At 37.2% G+C, this 26,124-nt stretch overlaps 2 protein-coding genes across 6 annotated transcripts; one reads left to right on the forward strand and one right to left on the reverse strand.

Annotated features, from left to right (window-relative positions):
* The first annotated feature begins 6,771 nt into the window (after positions 1-6,771).
* LOC131797001 (zinc finger protein 271) lies at positions 6,772-18,135 on the forward strand. Of its 5 annotated transcripts, none has more exons than XR_010715987.1 (3): positions 6,772-6,871; positions 14,696-16,610; positions 17,988-18,135. XR_010715987.1 is itself a non-coding variant. In XM_066160253.1 (2 exons), exon 2 carries the CDS (start codon positions 14,714-14,716, stop codon positions 16,547-16,549), a length of 1,836 nt encoding a protein of 611 aa, XP_066016350.1. In that variant the 5' UTR covers positions 6,772-6,871; positions 14,696-14,713; the 3' UTR covers positions 16,550-17,028. The 5 variants fall into 5 exon arrangements, 2 of the variants coding, with proteins under 2 accessions (XP_066016350.1, XP_066016351.1); XR_010715989.1 differs by lacking the exon at positions 17,988-18,135 and adding an exon at positions 17,196-17,874; XR_010715988.1 differs by lacking the exon at positions 17,988-18,135 and adding an exon at positions 17,043-17,125.
* An 11-nt stretch (positions 18,136-18,146) lies between these two features.
* LOC131797002 (S-adenosylmethionine-dependent nucleotide dehydratase RSAD2-like) lies at positions 18,147-25,281 on the reverse strand. The gene is made up of 6 exons (XM_059114615.2): positions 24,906-25,281; positions 23,364-23,525; positions 22,113-22,342; positions 20,433-20,582; positions 19,908-19,940; positions 18,147-19,482 (listed from the first exon to the last, which is right to left on the reverse strand). The coding sequence occupies exons 1-6, from the start codon at positions 25,279-25,281 to the stop codon at positions 19,318-19,320; spliced, it is 1,116 nt and encodes a 371-aa protein (XP_058970598.2). The 3' UTR covers positions 18,147-19,317.
* Between the last annotated feature and the right edge of the window lie 843 nt (positions 25,282-26,124).

Here is a 26,124-nt window from a genome sequence, read left to right on the forward strand (position 1 = left end):
GACACATGCGTTTAGATTGTTTATCCAGTCGCTCGACATTTACTAATGAAACGAATTTGATTCAACACAGCAGAACTACCGAGTTAAAAGCCCTCTAATTCTTACCAAGCAAATTTTAATACTTGAGATATAAAATGATCTAAATAATAGAGATAATTTTTGCAGAACTACGTTCCTCTACAGCAATTCATAATGTTTCTTATATCAATCATTTCATTATTTGTAAGGATAGCTCTAATTATGAAGGCGTCGAGATACATATTGTAAAATTGATAATATAGTAGCCCAATGAAGAAACATCGTACTCACCACCAATTTAACTTTGAATGTTTTGTTGCTTTGTGAAGTGAAGCAGCCAACTTTAGAATTCGAATCAGTAGCATATGTCTATTTTAGCAAGATTACTAGTGGCAAATCTCAGCTCACCCCTGAAGCGCACTAATAGAAGGCTCCCCCTTCTAACCATGTGGTCTGGATACTCTGTTGATTACTTGACATAACTGAAAGCCCGGGGGTGGAAGAACTCGACCTTCAATCTGATCAGGGTGGGCGGTCTACTGCTTAAAATTTTCGGCTTATATACGGTGGTCTTACAATGGCTCCAAAAGGGAATTCACCACTGTCACACAGTTACATTACTTAAGAAAATGCGTCACGCAATTGAGTCCTTTTTATGATGCAAATAATTTCCTTTAAGTAGGAAGAAATTGCTTTACAGAGCTGACAAGCAATAACGAGGTGAAAATAAAACAGTGGAGAACACAGATAGCTAAACTTGGGAGAGTATGACACGGATTGAAAATATCGAACAAAAATAATATGCAGGCAGAATTATTTAGACGCCATAGCCGTCAAAATGGCCCGAACTCTTTCATCGGGCTACAAAAGAAAATTTGAGGAGATAAAGTGCGAGGATAAAGCTATAAGATAATATACAATTTGATGTGTACGTAAATATATATATATATATATATATATATATGTATATATCAGCCTTTTTATATGCCTTTAAAGTTGACCTTCTGTTATGAAACGGTAAAAAAGATACATAGTAAATTCAATTCAAGGGTTCAAAATGCTGAATAAAACTTAACATCATGACACGAAAGTTGTATTTTTAAAAGAGTAAAGGACCCTCTGTTAGCATTCGATTTATTAAACCGGAAATACTTCGTGTTGTGGAAAGATGAAGAATTTTTCCGATGTCTTTCCGGGGGAAGGAGGGAGGGGGGACGGCAGTCTAGCTATATCAGTTTAAACTTTTAGAAAGCAAAGCGATATGATTTTTTGTGTAACTTTGGAAAATAGTTCATCTGAAGAGTCCCTTGACAAAATGAAATAAATTATTACATTTTTCAAGGGAGGATCTTGATTGTACATGTATCACAATAAAATTTACCTGACCCCCCCTCCTTAGTATCCTAATGATCCCTCCTCACTGGCAGTTGTAATTTACATGATCCTCCCCCCCCCAGGGACGTTATGTGCAAATATCAAAAATAAAAATTTATACAGGTAATTTCCCTTATTATATAAGTGTAATAAGTTGGACATGAAATAGATCAGCAAGTTCCTTTCTTAGCTGAACGACTACTGAGCTTGTTCAAATGAAATTTTAGCTTTCAATACATGTTTTCTTCATTCTACCAATGCAATAAATTAAAGCTGTAAGAAAATCGCAGGCGGTGTGGCCAGGCTCCTAAGGGAGGGAGGGAAGATGGAAAGAAGGAAAGAAGTCGGGAAGTGGGAATGGGAGAAAATAAACACACATTTCTATAGTCCCCAATTTATACTGTACTTTATACTCCATTGGTGACGACTGATTCCCCTCCCGTTCCCCGTGAAAACCATTTGATCTTCCATGTGATCCACCACCTCCCCCCCCTCGGGTTATAAATAATGATCTGGTCCCTTAGAGTTTTGTGATGTTCTATCTTCTCTTGATCTTTTTCACTTCTTTTGTATCAAATGGGGAAACCACGTTGATTACGTAATCTTTACTACTACTATTATAATTATTATCATTTTATCATTGTTATCTTATTTTTAATTCATTACAATTCTTTTTCTACATATTCACACGACGCCTAGTAATGTGTAGGACGTGTGTGTTATATGAACTTATCAATGGCTTACTATGAGATAGAGCTGTCTTCAGCTCAGTGATAGAGCTTCGGGTCACGCACTTCAAAGGTCTGGGATTTTTTAAATCTCAAGAAACTAATGAAATGAAATATTTATCAAGACCATTAAAGAGTATGGAAGACTGAATTTATGGATCTTTACCTTGACCAAAATTTACCAACGCAGCCAAACAACTGTCGGTTTCTTCGGGAAAATGGTTAACGACTCTTTCTCCTATCAGGGCATTTGACTTTGTCAGTAACGCCAGACTGTGGAAAAATAAAAAAATTTGGGCCAGACGAAGTCCAAAAGGCAGTGTTTTCTTTACAAAAAAAACCCTGTATCTTTTTTATTTGTTATGTTTCAAGGCTTTTAGGTTGAAAACAGACATCTGACAAGCTGAGATGCACCTCGATAAACTTACGCTATTATGCTTATCAACAAACTAAATGATGAAGATGACAACAGGACATATCATTTAACAATTCATTTCAATCCTTAATCGTCGTTGCTGATTATAGAAAATGGCTTTAAAACTATTATTTTATGATGAAATATCTATATTAGAGTCATCTTCTCTCACTTTCATGGTAAACACAAACACAATAAAGGAAATAAAAATTTTTTTTCACGGGCCCTCTCTAACAGCTTAGAGGTGTTATTAGTTTCAGTGCATAGTGTTAGTGAGGTGTCAAGACTCCAAAGAGTTTCGTTCCAAAGTTTACCATTTGAATGTTACCAAGTTTACTAAGTTTATTTAGAAATATTCGCTACTACATACGTAGGATACACAAGCTTGCAAAAGGCAATACTTAGTTTAGGCGAGTAGTTTATGGTTTTCGTCCACTATTATTGTGAAACAAGTCCGAAAAAGGCAAAACAAAGCCTACAAGAAAATTCGAATAAGATACATGGATATAAATAAGTGCCTTAGGCGAATTTTAAAAATCAGTTGGACTGACAGGGTAACGAACGAGATGCTGTGGGAATTAGCAGGCGAGGAACCAATCATAACTCAGATCTCAAAGAGAAAGTGGAGATGGATAGGTCACATCCTAAGGAAACCGGCTAACAACATCACCCGGCAGGCACTACGTTGGAACCCCCAGGGCAAGAGAAAGAGGGGTCGTCCCAGGAACTCCTGGAGAAGAGGTGTAGAGTCCCAAATGAGAAACTGGGGCCACACTTGGGCCACTTTAGGAAGTTTTGCCCAGGACAGAACCCGATGGAGGACGGAAGTGGTTAATGGCCTATGCTCCAACCGGAGCTAAGGGAATATATATACATGGATATGAAAAAATGATTACATAACGAAATAGAACAATTTTCAATCGAGTGTTGAAAGTACTCCCAGATTACAATAGTTTTGCTTAACTCCGCTCTGTGATTGGTCCAGAAAAACTTGCACCACTCCGCACTCGCACCAATCCGGTGCAAAATTAAAACCAAACAGCGTTTTTCCGTGTGTTTAACAATTGGCTTGTCTTTACTTTGAGCTCTCATTGGCTCTTCAAGTATTTACCTTTCTTCTGATTGGTCGTTGCGATAATTTTGGTTTTGTTTTTACGACACTCAATCGAAAAGCGCTCTTAAAACTGGATAAATACATGCCGGAGTTACAGTAGTATTTGAAAAAGAAATAAGCTTACCAATATGTGTTAAATTGTACGTGATTACTAATATAAATATTTTAACGTATTAAATAGCTAGTTTTTAAATATCGTTTATACGTTTAAAATCTCAACATGCATAAGCCAAACCAGTGGAACATTTTGTTACACATTTCTGCATTGCGGATGTGTTCTGTTCTTGTTCTTTGTTGGAAAGACCAAAATGACAAGAAGATCTTTTTAAGCTAATATCTGCTGCGAGATGTAAGGAGAAACACAAATAACAATTCTGAGAGCATCTTCAATTAAAGAAAAAATAGTTCACACTACGACATTTTGTGTGTGTAAAGTGCAAGAGAATCCAGTCTGCCCAGAAAAGTCTGCTTTTAGTTTGAAGTAATGACTTGTAGTCTTGCCCAATTTACTTCCATCATGGATTAGTTTCGTGTTGCGTTGTACTAATGAGTTTCCCTTCTCTTTTCTCATGCGAACGGGTTAAACTCAACAAAATAATTCTGTTACTCCATTTCGAATGTCATTCATTCTCCATAAATAAAGAACTGGGTTGATTGCAGAAGACATAAATACGAACACTACTGTCACCTTATAGGCTGAATATGTTTCTGAGGTCCTGTTGCCGAAACCAAAATATATCACAACCGAGATAACATATGGAAAGAAACATAAAGAAAAAGCCAGCACAGCATATACCAACGTCGTTAGAGATTTATTGTATTTTGCTGCGTTTATCGCCGATCTGCCAAATTATGTATTGTTGTGTTGTCTTGGATTTGCCTCTGATGGCGACAAATACTTTGATAAACCTTAAAGTTTGCCGTTTTTATAACTTGGCGAGTCGTAAACCATTGTTGAATTCATTGAACACATCAAAAACGTTACAGAATAGAAAGGTTGGGCGACGATTCCCGTACACAAATCGGTGAAAACCAAACCACTCAGAAGTATATGAAACGGTGTCCTCGCAAAATTTTCCTCCATACCGCTGCCAAAATCATCGCATTTCCCGCCACTACCACAGGTGGGAGTAAAACTATGGATATAGAAGTCGAGAGGAAAGCGATACGAAGGAAGGAGTCATTCCCGTCTTTGTTGCAAATATGTGAGGTGCACGGCGTGAGCAAGCTGCTTTGATGCTGAGAAAATAAACTAGAGTTGTAGAACATTTTTTTTTTGTGGGATGAGTATTTCAATCGATCTGTTTTCTTGTTAAACGTCGAGGAGATGAAAGATGTAAGTTATTTCCTGATTTTGACGACCCTTGAGTGACTTTCTTTAAAAAAGAAGGTGCCTTCTTAGTATTCTCAGGCAAATAAATGTCAGATAACTCATTATGTTTACTGATAGGATTTCAATGAGTAGTTTTTTGGCAATTTATGAAACTTCACAAATTTTTGTGAACCATCATGCTAAATTTAATTAAACTGCTTCTATATTTGTTTTTCTTGAACCGTACACTCAGAATAAACATTCGGTAAAATTCTGAGTGAAATTGTTCTTGTGTTGACCTCCGAATAATAATTTTCTCGCTGGATTCTGAACAAATCGTATCACCGCAATTAGATTGCTTATAACAAAAGAACAAGATAAATGAACATTTGCAATTCTATGAAACAAATAACTAGTTGGACCCTTGACTTAAATGTCAGTTATTTCACATCATTCATTACAGACCATAGGTTGACATGAAATCAAGAACTTGAAAGATTCAATCTGTTTTGATGTATCAGCACCAGATTCGTAAAATGCATTGAACAATAATCAGACTGAAAGAGACATCATAAGACCCAGGATAATAAGCGAAGCTGAGGATTCGTACTCAAAAAGAAAACGCCCCAAATTCAGTTTATTTTTGTGTGAAAGGATTGTCAGTCGTGACACAATACTTAAATTCATTAACTCCAAAACCTTATTAGTTTTATCAAAACAATCGCAGTGACACTTGAAATTTTTTTCAACAAGTTTAAAGGAATCCAGGTATAATCTCGCCAAACAACAAGATCTTTATCAATGTTATGACAACGTTCGAGGGTGCCCTAACATTTCGAGGACAAAAATAGTCTCAACAAATAATTTTCCTCGTATTTGATGTTTTGGGTTACTCAGTGACTCGTATATTTTTTACTAATTTTTTTCATTTATTGCTTTAGTTATCTTTACCTTCGATAAAATCCATTGCCAATAAAATTTGTGCCTTTATATATTAGACTCAAATCTTAGATATGAGTAGACTTTCATTTTTAGCGCTGCAAGACACACGTTTCTCCGTATCTCCCGTAACGGCCAGCGTGAACCACCATTTAAAACTCCAGCTGGAATATAAAAACACAGACCATGAAGTAACGAGTAGATGTGACATACACGAACTGCGGAAAATGGAAGACAAAGAAAATAAGCGCGCATTCTGAGACATGGTATTGTTTTCAATCAATGGACGAGGTAAATAGGTACGATGGTCTTTTACTCGTGAACGAGCACGGTAACCTATACTTTTTATTGCATAATTTTGGTGGACAAATTATTCCCTTTAAATGAGAGGAATTAAAAAAATTATTGGAGGAAAAAAGATACATCTAAAAGTGTGTACTAAGCCTGTTGCTCGAGGATGCAATCATCACCCAACGACTAGAGGAACGTTTTAAGTCAATGTAGTTTAAAACTAAGCGCTTTTTCCACAAATTATATATTACATTGTTCCATACACTGGAGACTTTCTACCTATCAAGTATTTTTCAGGTGCTACTTTAAAACCTCAAAAATATACCGTGAACCGATGAACTATAAAGTGAGTGATTAATATCAGTACAGCCATAAAAGGGTAAGATTGGCCCAGCATAACGCAAGCGTGCTGACCTATCTTTTTTTATTGTAGTTTTCGAAACAGACAATGCTAGAGAACGTCTGGGGGAATTAAAAAAAAATGGCTCTATATATATATATATTTTAATCTTCAAGAGTCATCCTTTTCCCCTTCTTGCGTTGCTTACTCCACACGGGCTAATAGTAGACTGGAGAGCAGACTGGACACCAGCGTTGCCTGCCGCCATTTTTGTTAAGTCAGCTACAGTTTGCGTGTTCTCAACTCCCTGGGAAATTTATTCCGTGTTCATTTCGCCCAGGTAAGACAAACTTAACTAGGGAAGTACATATCAAAGTGTTTATTAGCTGATGTCCTAAACTTAAGGGATAGTTCCGTCTATACACTGTGCAGAACGAGATATACGATCAAAACACCTCTGCCAGTTGAAATCAAGCTCTGTTGCAGGCGTTTGTTCGTAGTAATGATTGGCGCCATTTAAGGTAATCCGGATTCCGGAATCCAGAAAATTTTTGTGCTTGTGGAATCCGGAATACTGGGCATTGGAATCCAGAATCCAGCTTTTGGAATCCAGAATCCCGCTAAAGAATGAATCCAGAATCTATTCGCTGAAAATCCATATCAAATCACATAAACGGCTTGCACGCGCATCCATGCAACCTCAGTCATGCTAAAACGCAGACTGCAGACCGTGCGGACCATGTAGACCGCGATTTGTTCTCTGGAGAATTTCGACTGTTACAGCTCGCGAGACACTGACAAATTCATTCATGACCTATCACCCAATCGACTTCGATACTGACACAGCCTTACTCAGTAACTACCAATCAGTCTTATACTCCGATTAAAAAACCTTCCTTGTAAAGTTCGATTTAGCTTGCAGCAATTTCTTTACTGTAAAGTTCTTTGGGCTGTCTGGTGGAGATCCAGGTTATCATTTGCTTCATTCTCACAGCACATTCCTTACCTCTAGATCAGTGTCACTGTCTACACAAATTACATCTTGCAGTGTGGGGCTAATCTGCACAAGCTCAAGAAACTTGACCCCACAATTTTATTTTGCCAGATAATGTGACCTCAAATGAACTTCATAAAATTTTGTCATGTGGTGTCCAAAAATTGGAAACAGTTCCAATGTTACCAAAAGGATAAGAAAAAGGTGTACACACCTTAATCATATATAAATCACAGTTTAAAAAAAAGCAAACATAAGAGTTGCATGGCCTGCTCGGTCTGCACAGTCTGCATGGTCTGCAGTCTGCATTTTATCATGACCAATACAACCACTGTAGAGTGCAGTTCACTCAAGTTGTCGATGGGTATGTAAATTTAGAGGGAATACAGAGATTGTTTATGTAACAACAGTTTTTAAATTCCACAGGATTTGCTTAGATTCCAACATGGCAACAGACCACATGTTTCCATTTATGATAAAGTTTGATTAAATATGCATATATAAATATATGAATATTTATGGAGCCGGGAGAGGTCCATTTCTAGGTCAAAATTTTGGCATTTAAACATAAACCACTTTCCATGATATTGGCATTCAGAATAACAAAATTTAAGATTTCATAAGGCATCATATCTCAGTGCAAATAAAATAAGATATTACCAAATTTAAGGGTCAAGCAGGAAAATATCAGCAGGCCACCTTAGACCTTTGGAAATATTGCTCTGGAGAATTCAAAGCCAACATAATGTGACTTGACTTGGCTAACCTTATAAAGAAAAAAAGGAAGTATAGAAAAGAGAATCAGTTATTCGTGGAAAATTACCATGTAAACGAAGATCTTTCGTGATTTAACAAAAGTTTAAGTATAGCTGAGTTAGTTGAATACTGTTTTATATGTAATCTCATAATGTCGAACATTATCACCAATAACAAATAGGAAAACAAGCTTTTCTTAGTCATAGTCTGCGATTTATTTACAAGATACACAGGGTGTTATCAAAATTATATTTCAGTTTAAATTTTTCAGTAATACTATGGTTTTGTTTAAAAAAAGTTAAAAAAGTAATTTGAGATGATAGGGAAATATGTTTGAGCTGTTTTGATGACAGTTCTCCATGAAGTCAATTTTGAATTATGGAAATTGGCCACCTTCTCTTAGTTGGAACAATTTTATGCTGTGCTAAAACAACTTTTTAGTCCAACAGTTATTTACAAATTAAAAATGATAAGCAATGATTTGAATTATTAGTTCTTTTGATACTGCTAAATCACTTGAAGAACCTCGAGGAACCTCAGTGAAAGAAATATGGTATGCCCATTCAGAGTTGCTAAAGATACATGGAATGAATGGACAGTCTCAATAGGTATTTGTAGAAGAAAAATTTATCCCTTGATTTTCTGTAATTTATTTCTTGTAATTGTTAAATGTTGTTATGGAAATATGAATAGACAAACATGCATTCACACAACATGTCCTTCAATTACAAAATTTGCCATTGAAGTCATTCCTAGAAAACGGAATGTAGAAATTATGAGCAAACCAGAAACTAAAATGTGTGGTTCCAGAAATATCCATACCCCCACCACGGAGGGAATTGGAAATTCCAGAGGGGTGGGGGGGTCAAAGTCCCAGGAAATTCCAGAGGGGATGGGGGTAAGAGGCGAAATTTTCATCCAGAGGGTAGGAAGTCGATCGACTTTCTTCGTATGTCAATTGGCGCCACTTGCCTACTTTAGTAGGACGTTCTGAAGTTTAAGTTGTTAAATTACGATGCTTCTAACAGTTCTGCAGTCAAAGAAAGTTTTCTTTTATCCTTATAGCGCTTTGGAACATAAATAACATCAAATAAAGAAGAGAATCACTTTGTTTTTCGAACGGAGCCGCCATTACTCGTTACCAGTCTCCAAAGATTACAACCAACAGGAGTGGTTACCTAGGGATTTTCCTCGGTCATAACACGTTTCGCGTTCGTAAAATTTACAAATAACTGTCTGATGCTGTTTTTTTAAAATTTAAGTTAAATCTCACAGATCGATCCTACAGTCTCGTTTTTTGAGCGGTTCAAAAGACTCAAAACGTCTCACAGTCTCGAATTGTTTGCAAAGCCGTTTTGGGGTCTTAACATTGGTCTCGCAATTAAAACACTCAAAAAGTTTCGGTCTCGCAAAAAAAAAAAACGCTGGTCTCGCAAAGTTTCGCATAAATTTACCATTCGCTACCCCTTATTGACTGTAGCCATCTCTTAATTTTGATCTGCACTGAGCTTAATTCTGTTGCATCATAATGTGTAGGAGACTTGACGATTTCTTTATGGCTTACTTGCTTGCGATGTTACAATGAATGATAAGTACAGTCGTACCGTAGTCGAAAACAGTTGATAGTAACATTGAGAAACATTAGGATCCAGGGCTTTGTATATATGCGTGTGGGACTGGTAACTAGCCAAGGTTTGTTTATTCACAATCGGACGAAATCATCGACCCGCTGTTAACAAGAATCAATGCTTGTGTGAAGAAATTTTACATTAGAGGCTGGAATTTGGAAAGATGAGTTCAAAATAACTTACTGCTGACTCGGTTTTCTCTTTTGCTCTCTTATTTATGACACAATTTTGTACAAATTTACGTTGCTTAATGTGATTTCGAACATTTCCATTTCAAGTGCACGCAATTTTCTCAGTACATGTACAAACTTAACAGTTCAAAAGTGTTTTGTTGCGACTTGTACAGTTTTTTTCTCCTTTCGTGTACTGAAAATATTGTGTTAAATGTTTAAGGATAAGTATTGTATTTAAAAATAAAGCAAACATTAAGTTTAAGCTAGTTAGCGACGTTTACCTTGCGCGTGTACGCCATCTCTCGAATATACACGCGACAAAATCACACGTCCCTCTTGTTTGTTGTTTGCTACGAGAAAAAAACTATATTTCCAGGGGGTATAGGGGGTGGTAGAAAATTCTTTGGAAATTCCAGAGGGGTGGGGGGGCTACCACTGCTACCCACTGCTAAGGGGTGGGGGGGTCCTATATGAAATTCCCTCCGTGGTGGGGGTATGGATATTTTCTGGAAATACACAATCTGGAATGTTTTGTGTTTTGGAATGTGGAATCTGCACAGGTAAAATCCGTAATCCAGCACTTGGAATCTGGAATCCACTGTGTGGAATCCAGAATCTCATACTGTCCTGGAGTACCTTACATGGGGTATAATGTTATTGAAATAATAATGTAAATTATGGAAATTATGGACCATAAATAATGGTATTGCAGCATAAGGAAATAAGCCAATGAAAAGTGAAGCAACTTCTGAAAAAACTGGTGACATCTACTTTTGACAAAGATTTTTATTTAGGAAAAATTAAGTTTGCAAGCACTGAACAAGACTGCCCCCGACTCATATCACTTAACATACATGAAAGTGAGGTGCAAACTGCTTTTTAACAATCTAATGAGTGTGTTAGGGCTAATTAAATTTTGACTCGTATGCAAAGATGAAAATGAGTGTTAAAAAAGGCATCGGAAGCAAATCCTATTCTGTTCTGTTAAAGTATTTTCCAGGCCAGAAATGCTTGCTGTCTTTTGATTTTTCCAAATTTTGCCATTCTCCTTTGTGTCAAGCTCAGACCACATTCAGTTTTGTCTTGACCAGATATCTGTGCAAATTTCTCTTTATAGGCTACTTCATGATAATTTTATCAAATATGACATTTTAATCCTTTAACTCCTAAGATCTTATTAGTAATTCTTCTTACTGTCTGCCATGTTATTTTTATGATGTTAGTTTGGAGAATTGGTGTTGGATCAACTAATAATCCCCTGATTTATATTTTTCTTTACTCTCATAACTTGTCTGCTTGATATAGTATTGATATTGGAAGGGAGAATTCTGTCTTGGTCACTCATAGGAGTTAAAGTTTGAAATAATTTCATCTCTGCACATGTAGGTCACTTAATGCTTTGAGAGGGATAATGTTTTGTAGGGTGTTTTGATTATAATGGTGCAATGAAGGTTAAGAAATTTAAATGAGGCCACAAAAATTCAGTCAGTAGTGAATAGCCTAAATGTATGGCTTCTCTCGTCATCCCTCTCTCCTGACATTGTTCTTACCTTGCTGTTTTCACTTATGTGCTGATTTGCTAGTATTTATTTTAGGTGCCCATCAGTTTTTCTCAAATTAAAAGAATTGTGAAAATTAATATTTATCTAAGACCTTTTGCAAAAAAAAGAAAGGTTATAATGTGCATTTGATCATGATTTTATCAGTTCTCAAAACTCACAATAATAGCCCTTGTTCTGTATTATTGAATACAATAAAGGAGCAATTAAAGGCTGGGCACTAACTTACTCATTGGGCAGACCCAGCATCACAGAACAGCAAAAGCTTGCAGATGAGCTGGAGTCATGCCAGATAAGACAGCCATAAATGCTGGCAGTTTACGGCAATTCACAATCATAGCTAAGCAACAACAACACCTTTTTTTCCTTTATTTTTCTTGTAGCTAAGATACAGGCTGGACCTCATGATCCTTGCTAATGCCAGTCCTCCTTATGCCTGGGGTTTACTCCAGGGACCACAAGAACAACTTCAAATCCTAATTTCTGCTTGTTCTTGCTTGTTTTCCATGTCTCTTTAACCCTTTCACTCCCATGATCTCCATGATCTCAGTAGTGATTCTCATAACTGTCTGCCATACAAATCTTATGATGTTAGTTTGGAGAATTTGGTGTTGGATTGACTATTATTCCCCTGATTGATGTTTTTCTTTATCCTCATCTCTTGTTTGCTCTATATTATATTGATATTGTAAGGAGAATTATGTCTTGGTCACCCATGAAATGCAAAAGATTCAGATAAGAAGATAGATTAATACTGAGTGACAGGCACTTTGATGTTTTTACCTGCTCCATTGAGAAGCTTTGAAAAAGTAACTGCTCACACTCAATTTTTTCTATGCTGATGACAGAAAATAGAAAGGTGTGAATTTATAGTCTAAACTATATAACTCTTTCTAGCTGAAATGTTAAAGTACTTTTATATGCAGTCAGAGTTGACTCTGTACTGATCAGAAGTATTTTGTTTATGTTGAACATGTGGACACTTTGTAGGGATTTGTAGCCATGTTGAATTCAGAACAAGAGCTTTGATACTGAAAATAATCTGTTTTCATTTATCTGACTCCATGACATCTCTCAGACAGAAATTTACAGACTCTAAGCAAGTCTTAACACTGTAAATGTGTATTCAGGAACATTCTCTCACCATTCATCAGATATCCTTTCTAAGATACATGCACAGTAGATTTACAGAGACTGTGGGGAAAAATAAATTTTTGTGAGAAAAAAAACCTCTTAATTTTTGTAGATGTGATAAAGACCTTTAATCAGTTGGGATTAGTAAATGGAGACTTAAGAGAGGTTGGAGGCCAGTTGTTTGACAACTCATTGAGCAAATGCACAACATGTTAGGAATATTGGAAAAAAGGTATTTTAACCATTTCACTCCTTGCCCAGGAGTGACCAAAAAGGAATTTATCCTTACAATATTTGAAAAAAGATGATGAAAAGGTGATGAACAAATGAAAAGTTGATGAGAATAAAGGAATGAAACATGAAAACATGAATTTGGGAATATTGCTTGTTTTGGCACCAAATCATTGGAGCCAAAATTATTAGAAATATATGAAGTACAGTGAAGAGAATGGATCTTTTCATCTTGGGAGTGAAATGGTTATCTGTTTACACCCTAACAATAGTATGCATATTCTCTACATTTTTCTCTATACATTTCCTATGGTACTGGTAAGGAGAATTTGTTTGACCATCACAAGCTTCTTAAATTGCAGATAATTTCCTTATTCACATGAACTTTACATTTTATTCAAGAAGGATACTGTATGCAGAAATTAGAAACCAGTTACTCTTAAGAGGGTAAGGGTTAAAGAGAGCCACAGGTACTTATAGCTGATAACTAACTGATAGTGTGTGGGAACTTAAATTAGTTCAAAGACACTAACTGCATCAAAAAAAGAAAAGACAATTTTTTTTAACCCTAAAGATGCAACTTTTAATTCCCTTCTTTAGTGATACACTTTCCCTCGAAAATTAGTTATGGGAATTTTGTTAGATCAAGATAGCATTTTCTACAGTACCTGATATGTTTGAGTATTCTGAAAACCTGTGTGTTGGCTTGATTTATGGATATTTAAGGGGGAAGTTGGCCTTGTTAATCAGTTCTGGAAGTTAAAAAATTAATTTCTAAAGAACCTTTTTGATTTGACTCTACGCTATTCACATGATACTTTGCGACCTTTGAGGCTCAGGTCAGTCAAAACACGGATCTTGACTTGTGGGGTCTTGGGGAATCTTCCAGCTGTAGTTGTAAGGAGTTGTAGCTCTTAACGACAGCCTTGCATTTATACAACCACCTTTTTAATTAAATATTTCACTTATGCCATAGTAAAAATTTGTTGAAAATGTGCAGTGTAGATGTCATGTCTTTGATAATAGTTATTGTTGTAACAATGATAATAGTTATAACAATGACAACTGTAACAATGGTATAGGTAATGATAAAAATCTTAAGGAGAATAAGAGTGACATTGTGATTGAATAGAGAATACTACATGGGCGTGCGTTGATGTGGAATTTCTCTTCGAGTATTCAACTTGATATCTTCCGAGTGAACGCAGTGAAAGAGTGAGATATCTCGTTGAACAAAAGAAAAGAAGAGAAATTCTATATCTACAAGCAACCATGTATTATTTTGTTTATGAAATAAATTATATAGGCCTTTACTGACAAGAATAGGATACTTTGCGGATGAGTGACGCGTGGCGAACACTTCGCCGTATATTCTTCAACCTAAAAGAGTCATTGACGGGAAAGAGAGTGATGTGTTAGCAGCTGATTGGTGATATCAAAGACACTCAGAAAGTTATCGTAATTTTACACGTGTGCAGTTACAGCTTTTCTTAGGCATGGAAATCCTTGTAAAACACCGCAGTTTATTACGTATTATAAAGGTTGTTAAATTGTTCCCTTGGGCTCTCCAAGAAGTAATGCACAAAAGAGAAAAAAGAGTCCCCCAATGTGATGGTATCATGCCTCGGTTTCTCTCTTTCAATAATCTTGCGAGACTCGTTTGAAATTTGTTTTGTGATTGTGTTACAGACAAGAAGCCATGTCGAGATGTCTCTTAACCACAGTGAAGACAATGAAAAGTCGGCCCGTTCTACAAGAAAGACCAGAGGTGAAAGGAAGTTTGATTGCTCCCATTGTGATAAAAGTTTTACCAGAGCGGAAATCCTCCGTCAGCACGTAAGAATACACACGGGCGTAAAGCCTTTTAAGTGCAGCCATTGCGACAAGTGTTTCAGACATGCAGGAACCCTTATCCAGCATAAAAGACTGCACACTGGAGAAAAACCGTATAAGTGCAAGCATTGTGAAATGCGTTTTAGGCAGTCAGAACAACTATCTCGACATGTCAGAGTTCATACTGGAGAGAAGCCTTTCAAATGCAGCCATTGTGACAAGTGTTTTAGTCAGCCTTCAAACCTTCGCCTACATAACAGGGTGCACACGGGCGAAAAACCCTTTAAATGCAAGGTGTGTGACAAATGTTTCAATCATTCAGGAATCCTTCGTACTCATAGTAGGACACATACCGGAGAAAAACCCTTTAAATGCAATGTTTGTGACCAGCGGTTTTCTACTCTTGGGAACCGAAACCAGCACAACAGGATACACACAGGAGAGAAACCTTTTGAATGTAAGCAGTGTGATAGGTGTTTCAATGATGCTGCAACTCTTCGTCGACATAAAACAGTGCACACTGGAGAAAAGCCTTTTAAGTGTAAGGTTTGTGACAGATGTTTTAACCGATCAGTAAACCTTAATCGACATGTCCAAACACACACGGGGGAAAAGCCTTTTAAGTGCAGCCAGTGTGACAAATGTTTCACACGTGCAGCAGATCTTCGCCGCCATGGCACAGTGCATTCGGGCGAGAAACCTTTCAAGTGCAACCATTGCGACAAGTGTTTTACACAAGGAGGACAACTTCGCCTACATCTCAGATTACACACGGGAGAGAATCTTTTTAAGTGTCACCATTGTGGCAAGTGTTTCACTAACTCGAGTCACCTTCGCCTACATGCCAGTGTACATACGGGCGAGAAGCCTTTTAAGTGTGACCAATGTGAAAAATGCTTCAGTCGAGCTTCGGACCTTCGCCGTCACAGCGCAGTACATGCCACTGAAAAACCCCACAAGTGCACTGAGTGCGGCAAGTGTTTTAAAGAAAATGGAACACTTCGCCAACATGTCAAAAGACATACACGGGAAAAGCCGTTTCATTGCGAGCAGTGTGGGGAGTCCTTTTCCCGGGAAGGTCACTTTCAGCAACATGTTAAAGAACACTGGGGAGAAAAGCCTTTTAAGTGCTCACATTGTGTCAAGTATTTCAGCCAAGGATCAGATCTTCGCCGACATGTTGCCACCGTTCACGCGGATGTAGAAGAGCGCAATGCTGCAACTCCTCGCCAGAATAAAACCGTGCACAATGGAGCAAAGCCGCCTTTTAAGTGTGAGATCTGTGACAAATGTTTCACCCGATCAGTAAACCTTAATCGACATGTCCAAACACACACAGGAGAAAAGCCTTTTAAATGCAGCCAATGTGAAAAATGTTTTGCTCGTGCTGCAGATCTTCGCCGCCATGGCACTGTGCATTCGGGTGAGAAACCTTTCAAGTGCAAATATTGTGACAAGTGTTACACCCAAGGGGGACAGCTTCGTCAACATATCAGACTACACACAAGAGAGAATCTTCTCAAGTGCCAGCATTGCGACAAGGTTTACACCAACTCAAGTCAACTTCGCCTACATGCTAGAGTGCACGTCGAGAATGAGCCTTTAAATTGCATAGCTCACACAGAAGAAGTGGACGAAAACATGCAAAACCAAGAAACACAAGATGACACTTTGTGTGCCGAGGTGGTGGTCGCCCTGGATATCATGTAGCTTACTTACCTTGTTTGGGACAGACGTTGTTATCGGTGTAAACTGTTGGACTTTTCAAACGGTACGTATGACGGCCATTTAAAAGACGTGTACCTATGTTCTATTTTTTGCGCTGTGTAGTTAATATCAGGAACTTTAACCCTAGAAATTTAAAGTGGACAAGTAGTTTAGAAAAATTTTTGATCAAGTTGCAAATGTACCTTGAAAGTGCTTTGCTTCTGTTGTATTTGGTTCCGAAAATTCGCGTAACCCCTGAGACCAGTCAGATGCAAGTAAGCTGTTAACACCTTGTGACGTCATGATCTTAGCATCCACTTTCCTTTTATTTCGGTTCTGTTAGGCTGTTGTTATAATTTTTTCGTGGTTGTATGTCATTCGATTGAAATAAGCTGTACACGTTTGCACGGTTAAGTTTTATTTTAACTCGTTCTGATTTTCTGAATTGGTAAAATTTATAGTGAATCACTGAAAAAGATTTCTTCGCAAATTTCAGTTTAACATGAACTCGTGTGTAGAGCTCCGTGACTGTTATAAGTATTGGACACAAGTGGCCAAATTAAAGGATACATTTTGTAAGTGATTGATATTTTTCCTGTTTCATGTTATTAAAATTGATATTTTGAGCTCTTCTGTTTTCCCATTTTAGAGTTTTTATCGTTTTGGGGAACTCGAGGATACATGACAGTTTTTTTAAGTCGACCAGAGTGTGTCAAAATTTTACATTCGAACGTCGTGAAACATTCCGTGTTACCGTGGCAACGATCAAGAAGTAATTTTCTGCATTCCCTCAGATTATCTCTTCGCAGTCGAACAATTTTTACACGTAAATTGAAATGGTGGGCTTGCCATGGCAGTTGCAATAAATAGGCCGAAGTAATGGGAAAACCGTTAAACAGTTTTTAGAGACGGTGTCCTAAAAATCTTCGATTGCCTTTTGCTCAATTTAGGATTAAGCAGTTTGGGGCAAGGCCTCAATGAGAGATGAATCTCAATTTAAATACAGCTGTTCCAAAGTTATGATGCTGCCAAGTGTAGAGTTGATTCATTGGCTGTGATGCGAAACTATCTAAAAAAAAGTGCTCTGAATTTAAAGTCTTAAAAATATTTTACATTTGTATCACATTGGACAACTTTGCAATATATATATATTTTTTAATAAACAAAACTTTATTGGAAACAGAAATATCATGGAATCAAAAAAAACATGTAAACACTAATTTACAACAGTCAATAAAAAAATAGCAAAGTAACAAAATGTATTTCATAACCATTACACGTAGTTCACACACAAAAAAAGAAGAAAAGCATGAATCAGAGTAAAAGCTTGTCAGTTGCCACATGTAAGTTAATAAGATTTGCCACCATTTTCAATATGGTGCTGTTCAAATAACTTGCTTACGAATTAATCTAAATTTGGTTTCTTGTAATGCCCTTGCAGGTGCACAAATATTTCTTTTGCGATAAAAACAGAAGACGTGGTCTACTTTTAAGAGGATTTGATGATTCCAATGGAGAGGAGTCTTCAAACGTATTGAGTACAATTTGTCAATTTGAGAGTTTTATCTTAGTCTTGTGAAAATCATTAAACCATCCTAATGTTTATGTAAAGAAATCAGTTGATTCTTGACAATGTATATATATATCCACAAAACAGTTGCTCCAATTAGGAAGTTCTGTAAAATGTTTCTTCCAAGACGTAATTGCAGAGGGTTCAGTATCAAGTCTTTCAATAAACATTTTATAATAATTTTTACAGCGAAATGTAGTGAAAAATATTGTACTATCTTTAAACTGAAAGTATTCTGACGGTTCACTGAGTAGATCAGGGACAGGAGAATTAAGAGCCTTTCTTTTCAGATCTAAAGGAATGGCAGCAATTAATTGAAAATAATGCAAATAATTGACCTTAATTTCGAATTTATTTTGAAATTCTTCAAGCGTCAGAAATTTTTCCATTGAAATTTAATAAATCGCGAATAAAAAGAATTCACGCGATCACACCGAACGTTTCAAAATGATCTAATACGCCATTCACTCAAAAGCCGTCTCGTTAAACAATTTCAAGTATTTCATTCTTCAAAGAAGTTGATTAAATCGATCTTTGAGTACTTAAAATCTAGCACCATGAAAATGAAAGTTAGTAACCATTAATAAACATGTCTTAAGGCATGTGATATAGTGTTAAGTCTGGAAACAGCTCCTCGCATTGATCAGGAGGTGCAGCTTAGCTAATTAAGTATACTAAAGTAACTTTTTCATATTATTTCTCGGACGCAAAGTTAGGTCCAAATATCTCGGAAAGAGCTGTACAAAAATTTTCCAAATGTTCTTTTCATAAATGCAATATATCAAAAACAGTTTAAATATAATTTTTCACAACAGCAAGGTTATATGCCTGTAGATTGGACGGAATGCATCCCTCTTAAATCGTTCGGGGTATGAACTTAAAAGTCAATTTATTTTCCCCTTTGTTTTATCAACAATTTTATTCGAAATTAAGCGCTTCTGCTGTAATTAGCCGCGCGATTTGGTAAATCAACAAGATACCCTTGAATCAGCTTTCGAGAAGTGTCGAGTTTTCCCTTTTCCTAATTCTGTTTCTTTTCAGAGATTTTTATGAACGTTTCAATTTTCCGTCATTTTATTTTGCGCGACGGTGGCTGTTTCTTATGTTTTCCAGTGAACTTTTGCGCAGGAAATTGGCGCGCGGCCAGCTACAATCGATACCCTCGCGCACGCCCGACGTTTGACCGCAGTGTAACATCAGGCTACCATTCCAGATCCATGTCCGCCTTACTCCACGTGTATTTTCCTCCTCGTCTGAAGAACATCTGTTCATCAAATCCACTTGCATTTATGGCGTCTTCAACTCCCACATCTAGCAGAGATTTGGATGGAGTTTTTGCGCCAGATCTACAGTCCAGGAAACGCATCTAAGTGAAGAATAGGACCAGAGGTTAAAAATTCCTCCTTCAATTCTGCGTCGAAGACGTATCTCTCTCTCGCAATATGTGGCTAATTAATTCACCCAGAATTCTTTTCGAATTATTTCTTTGTATAATTTCCAAGAATCAGAACAGTTCTTAACCCTTTCGCTCCCTGAAGATCTGAAGATCTCTTTTTCTTTATCCTTTGACCACGAAGAATGACGAGCTTCTAATTTCTCCTAAAATTTCACCCCTGATTCAAACATTAAAGTAACGAAAATACAGGATATGATCCTTAAGTTAAGAAGCTCTAGGTTTTAAAATAAATTCTCCTTGTCAGCACCTTAGGTAACGTATAAAGAACAGTATGGAGAATATGTAGACTGAGATTAGGGTGTAAAGGTTTAACGATCGTTTTTGAAAATACTTACAAACTCGTCTAGAATGAGATACGAATTCTGCATCTATAAAAATAAAAAAGGATGAAGAAAAGTTAGCAAAGATTGCTTTAAGTTAGTTTTTCTAAAGGCAGAGCAGTTCTTTTGTTTACCCTTTGTTAAGAGAAGATATCATGGGGATATGTTTGTTCAACTGCAAGAGTGACTGGCCTCTAATTTCTCCTTACAGTATCAACCTTCAGTCAAATGCAAAGGTCATGAGAATAAAGGAAATGATCACTAGTTTAAGAAGCTTCTGATTGTCAAACAAATTCTCCTCGTCAGTTCCATAGGGAAAGTAAAGAGAATAATGTGGAGTACATGAACACCAATGTTGAGGTGTAAACTGAAATTTGAAGGGGAAACAGCTCACTTCTACAGATATAACCAGGAAAGTCATCGTGGAACTTTCTTTATCAAAAATGATAAAAAAATAATAAGGGTTTAATAATGAAGGTGAGCAGCTTTGTACAAAGCATTGTTAGGAATGCTAAAAGAGAGATCACTCAATTTGTTTACCTTTTCATTTGATTCAGGAACAAGACAACTTAACTTGGAGTGTCTTTCAACAAAATGATTGAATTCATCATCAGAAATTACAAACTTTTGTGCTTGTCGCAACGCATCTGTACCACAGTTTTCTCCCTCGATGAGCAGACACTGGAAAACCTGAGCAGCGGAAATAAATTCAGTTGGTTTTTTTTGGTGGAAAAATTATTATAAATCAGTTCTCAGATGGCTGACAATCTTTCACGAAACTACTTTTTTTACAATGTTTTCCGCGGCTTTCGATAATTGGTGTAATATTTTTACAGTAATCAATTGTTTAGTGTCATTCTTAGGTTATCCAAAAGATGTGTCATCATTAATTCTAAACCACATTCGCTATCGTCATCATTATTTTCAAGGAATGTATAACTGTATATACTTCATAACAGTTATATGAATTTATAAAGAAGTTAATTCATCGTCGGTTAGAGATAACCGGATCGAATAGTAGAGTTCTCTAAGTTGAAGACCCAATGCAATGGCAAATTTACTATTGCTCATTAAATTGACAGTTCCTGTAATGTAAGAAGTGCGAGGATACGCTTTCTGAATTCTCTGAAACAAAAATTATACTATTTCACGACTATTCGCCTCAAGCGAAGTGCATATCCTTGAATAATCCCCTCCATATCATCTCTGAGATTATTCACTTGAGCAATCAGTTAAATCAAAAGAATTGTTCTCATTGTGCTCAAGGAATATTATAACATGAAATCCAATTCGCCTTTGGCGAATAATTGTCAACTGGTTTTAGGCAAGAGGTCTAAATAGCGTATATTTCGAATACCCCACCAACACTCAAAATGGTTTTGGATTTTTCTTTCTTTCAACTGATCACCAGTTAACTGCTAACCAAAGAGAGCCAGAAAGCAAATTACGGACTAAGACTCCCTTCTCGTCTATCTGTGCGTCTTATTATGGTGTGATCTGAAGGACATGGGCAGTGTTTTAACAGCAACTGGCTCCGTCTCTCCGAGCCTACCTCCCTACTACGCCCGATCATTTTCTTCTCCTTTTCAATCTTCAATCTTATTCAGGTTTGTTTGGCTGTGGCCTGAGATCGTTCATATTTGCCAGAGATTGAGTCGTAGGTTATTGCATGACCCGGTTACTTCATTAGATATGGATTTCATTAGAGCGAAATACATCACTTCCATTCTTAATCAATTTCCTAATTTTTACGAAAAATCCCATGATCTCCAAGTTTTTTTTTACTGGTTTCTTTAGTCCTCTCATTCTACGTAAGTAATGATCAGTGCTTGAATTGCTTTAAACAAACTCTTCAACAGCCCCTACGAAACTGTAATAAATAGAAGTACAGTGAAAAGCTAACCTACTCGAGCTTTGCTCTGAGGCTTGACTGGTATACAGTGGAACCAAGCGGTACCGTATTAAGCGGTCAGTCGTCAAAGTTTCGAAATTCTTCCCCTTAATCATTGTAATTTTATCCTCTACTGAGAGGTCACCTCTATTTGTTACCCTTTCCTTTTACAATACCCTTATTCTGTGGAACTTATATTAAGCGGTCACCCCGCCATTCCCCGTGGTTGACCGCTTAATGCAGGTTCCACTGTATGATGTTACACATCCAAATAGGGTAATAGGAATAACGCCCTAAATAAATTACGCGAAATCATTACTGATCCACACCTTCCAACGAATTGGGGCGAGTTCCTCGATGCGCTCGGTCATATCCTCGTCAACGTTAAACGTGTTAACCACCGTGTTGATCTTGAAAGCCACGTGGTACTGTTTGCACCAATCACGTATATTCTGTAAACACTTCAGGTTTCCCTTCCCAGACTGATGACGTCCAATCTGACGATTTTTCTCCTCGTCAAAACTGTCACACGACACAGCCATTATATCCAGAAATTCTCCTGCAAACGTTGCATAATGACAAATAGAAAAATTTTACTTAGATCAATAAATAGAGAAAATATGTGGACAAGCGTAGATATGGAATTTTCCCTCGAGTATTCAGCTCGATATTTTTACAAACTGATGAGCGCCGCGGACGGGTGCGATATCGAGTATCATGTATCATGTACCATATATCATTTTGTTAATTGTATAACCGCCATAGACCTGAACGCTTTGCCATTCATCCATCGACAAGAGAGAGTGCTGTGAAAGGCGAGTGACGAGTCAGCAGCAGGTTTTAGAAATCATTTTCACGTACAAATTACCGTAATTTTACATGAATGCAGTTGCGGCTTTCTCAGGGTTGGAAATCCTCATAAAACACCGCGGTGTATTGATAAAAGGTGTTTTCGTGCTTCGCAGGCTGTCAAGTTTTCTTTACTCAATTTGACTGCAATTCGGAGCACGCTTCCTAAACACTGTTTGGCTGGTTCCATGTCTTTAATTCCAGTCGCAATTTAATCGAGTATTAGTTGATTTCGTTGCATCGAAGTTGTTTATAAAAGCCACAACGGTATAAAATTTGAAATGATTTTAAATTTTCAGCTTTTTCATTATGTTACATACCCCTTGTAAGACCTCGCTACGCACGAACCCTATAACATATGTGCGTGTATGAACAACTTCGAGCTTTGAAGTGGATGAAAGGATGAACCTCTAGGATACCTCTATTGAGGTGAAATTAATAACGAAATAGACAGGTTGAAAAGGTAAATTTTAGCTAAAGTTTGTCGATATTTGGCGCGAATTTTCAATTTTGAATCTTGATTCCTCTTGAAGTCCTCGATGCAACTTTTACAACTTTGTGACGCATTGCCCGAAAAGAAAATGCTGTCCTTTCAACCAATCAAACGTCAGTATTTACGATAACCTTATCATTTGCCAAATTTGTTGATAGTTTTGTTGTTGCGCTAAAACATCCTCTAGCCTTTGGTGGGCAGTCGATGAAATTTCGACTTTGCTTAGGGTGTTTCTTACCATATTTGGAAAACCATCGTTCCGTAACTAGGCTTCCATTGCACACGATTGAGACAGACTGCATCTTCAGATCCTCCTTACAATAACGCGTCAGTTCTCCAACAAATTCGCCACGTTTGTAGATAAAAGGTTCTCCTCCAGAAAAGTTGATTTTTTCCATCCCTAAAAATGAATGAAAAGCACAGAATCCTTGACATGCAGGTATGTATGTATATATGTATGTATGTATGTATGTATTTTAACTTAATAGACCATCAACGTAACTTTTCTGGGTCAATACAAACAAATTGGAAATTAGGGTTCTTGTCAACAAGATGTGGTCAAACCCGGTCAAAATTCGTTTTTTTTTTGCTCTTTAGTTAAAAAGTTTTAAAGCTGACGTTTCGAGCGTCAGTCCTTCGTCAGAGCGAATGGATTTCGCCCTTAGCATTCGCTCTGACGAAGGGTTAACGCTCAAAACGTCAGCTTTTAAACTCTTTACGGTGGCCAATTTACGTTATCAAGTCAGTTGATAATACTTAATTACCCTGTTATACTCTTTCACCGACGCACACCACAGTTTCTTTAGAAAATTTACCCCCTGTGATCAAGCGTGAATAATATCTGATACTGGTTAAGCAAGCAGAACATAAACATCAACAGGTCACGGAATGGAAAAGGAGCATCAGAATATTTTACTCTTGTTTAGGGACGATTCTAGATATCTGGGGTTAACATCTGAGGAAATAACATCGGAAGGGAGCTAATTTCTTCTAGGTATCCAGAAAAAAATTACGATGGAACATCGAAGAAGAATCTGACGGGAGATGAACTGATAGTCTCAAATGCAAAATGAAGGGGAAGACCTTGATTGAGACCGTCGTCCCGAGTGCCATTTAACACTTTTCCCATTCCATCTCTTCTCACTTTCAGGGAGACACAAAAAAGATTGCTAAAGGCAATTTAAGAGCCTCTTCATTCGAGCTCGTGCAGTCTGCTAGCCCAGTTGCAAGGACCACGCAAAGAGAGGGGATGGGGTTACTTAGATGCAAAATGAAAATCTAAGACCTAATGCAACGACTAATTTAATATTGCTCGTTGAATTGACAGTTTCTGTAACGTAAGAAGTGCAAGAATACGCTTTCTGAATTCTCTGAAACAAAATTTTTTTCTATTTAACAGCTATTTGCTTCAGGCGAAGTGCATATTGTTGAATGATCCCTTCCACTTCATCTCGGAGATTATTCACCTGAGCAATTAGTTATATCAAAACAATTGTTCTCCTTGTGCTCAGGAAATATTCTTTAATTCAATTCGCCTTCGGCGAATAATTGTCAACTGGTTTCAGGCAAGAGGTCTAAGTAGTGCATATTTCGAATACCCCACCAACACTCAAAATGATTTTAAATTTCTCTTTCTTTCAATTACTAGTTAACTGCTAACCAAAGAGAGCCGTGGAAAGCCCGTCTGACCGAATAGTACAAATTTCTCGTTTTAACATTGATCTGCCTTAGTTAATGAAGCAAGCCTAAGGTCTGTGTTTGGCTTTCATTAAAACCCTACCTGCCTCTTTGAGCATCATTAATCCTCGTTTCGCCTCGTCAATTGGTAGAACGGATGAAGTTTTTGCGGTATGGAAGCAGAAGCCACATTTGTAGTTGCACTGTCTTGTAAAGTGATAGTTGACACTTCGAGGAATGATTTTATCTGTAGAAAGAGCGCTAGAGTGCAGCTCATTTCCTCGTAGGCCAACGCGCGTTCTTCTTCGGCCCAAATCTTTGTCAGGACTTGTTGGTATTTCTTTCGAAGCGTCACATTTCGCCTCTTTAACTTTTCTTCGTGGAAGAAAATTCTTGATCAAAGAAAAGATAACGATAATAATGAATGCAATAGGAATCAAAATGGAGAGTAGGAGAGACAACAAACTATCTTCAGCCATCTTTGTTATCAGTAAGTTCTCAGAAAAGCACCCAGATTTATTCTCAGAATTTGGATGACGTCATTGGTTCATCTTGGTGAACAATGAATTCCGAGAAAGTACCCAGATCTATTCTTAACTTTTCGATTACGTCATTGACGTTTTGGCTTTAGTCCTTCATTATTTAAAGGTAAAAGCACCTATAAACCACATACAGCAAATTATTGCGCTTCGGAGAATGATAATTTACCTTTTAGAAATATGGATGCAATGGAGCAGAACGAGCAAGAAGCATCTTTTTGGTATTATTTATAGCGGAGCACCTGCGTAGCAGGTGCCCATGTTGATAGATAAAATCCCCGGAAAAGCATTAGATTTATTCTCAGAATTCTGATGACGTCGTTGAGGTTTTCATTTTATTTCCGCATCCGGTTCGTTCTTATTCAAGTGAATGAGGATACCAAGCAAATTTTAAATTTTTGTGGGTGAAACCGCAAACCGCTTTTCCCTCAAGTTACTGTCATTCATGCCATTTACCAGACGACGCTAGTGACTGTGTTTTAACCGATTAAAACTTTTTAATTCGAAATGCGTTCAGTGGAGAAGAAACAAACAAGAACGTTCAATGTATTACCTGTAGCGGAGCTTCGCTGCAAGAAGTGCCCATGTCGATAGAGGGAATTCCCAGAAAGCTCTCGATTTATTTTAAGGATTTCGATGATCTCAATGTCTTGATCACGTTACATCTGCCTCATTCTTATTCAAGTGAACGATACGGGTAATAACCGAAGTTTAATTATTTGAGGGTAAAAGTACACGTTGGCTCTTCGTTCATGATCTCATGCATGCAACTGGCCAGATGAG

Source organism: Pocillopora verrucosa, chromosome 13 (assembly GCF_036669915.1).
Source record: "Pocillopora verrucosa isolate sample1 chromosome 13, ASM3666991v2, whole genome shotgun sequence".
Classification (NCBI taxonomy): domain Eukaryota; kingdom Metazoa; phylum Cnidaria; class Anthozoa; order Scleractinia; family Pocilloporidae; genus Pocillopora; species Pocillopora verrucosa.

Excerpts from the sequence above, each read along its gene's own strand:
- LOC131797001 (XM_066160253.1), top strand. The coding sequence starts at position 14,714 with ATGTCTCTTAACCACAGTGAAGACAATGAAAAGTCGGCCCGTTCTACA.
- LOC131797002 (XM_059114615.2), bottom strand. The coding sequence starts at position 25,281 with ATGGCTGAAGATAGTTTGTTGTCTCTCCTACTCTCCATTTTGATTCCT. Across the intron at positions 23,526-24,905 it reads AATGATGCTCAAAGAGGCAG|GGATGGAAAAAATCAACTTT; the intron begins GTAGGGTTTTAA and ends ATTCATTTTTAG. Across the intron at positions 19,483-19,907 it reads ATCTCATTCTAGACGAGTTT|ATGCGTTTCCTGGACTGTAG; the intron begins GTAAGTATTTTC and ends TTCTTCACTTAG.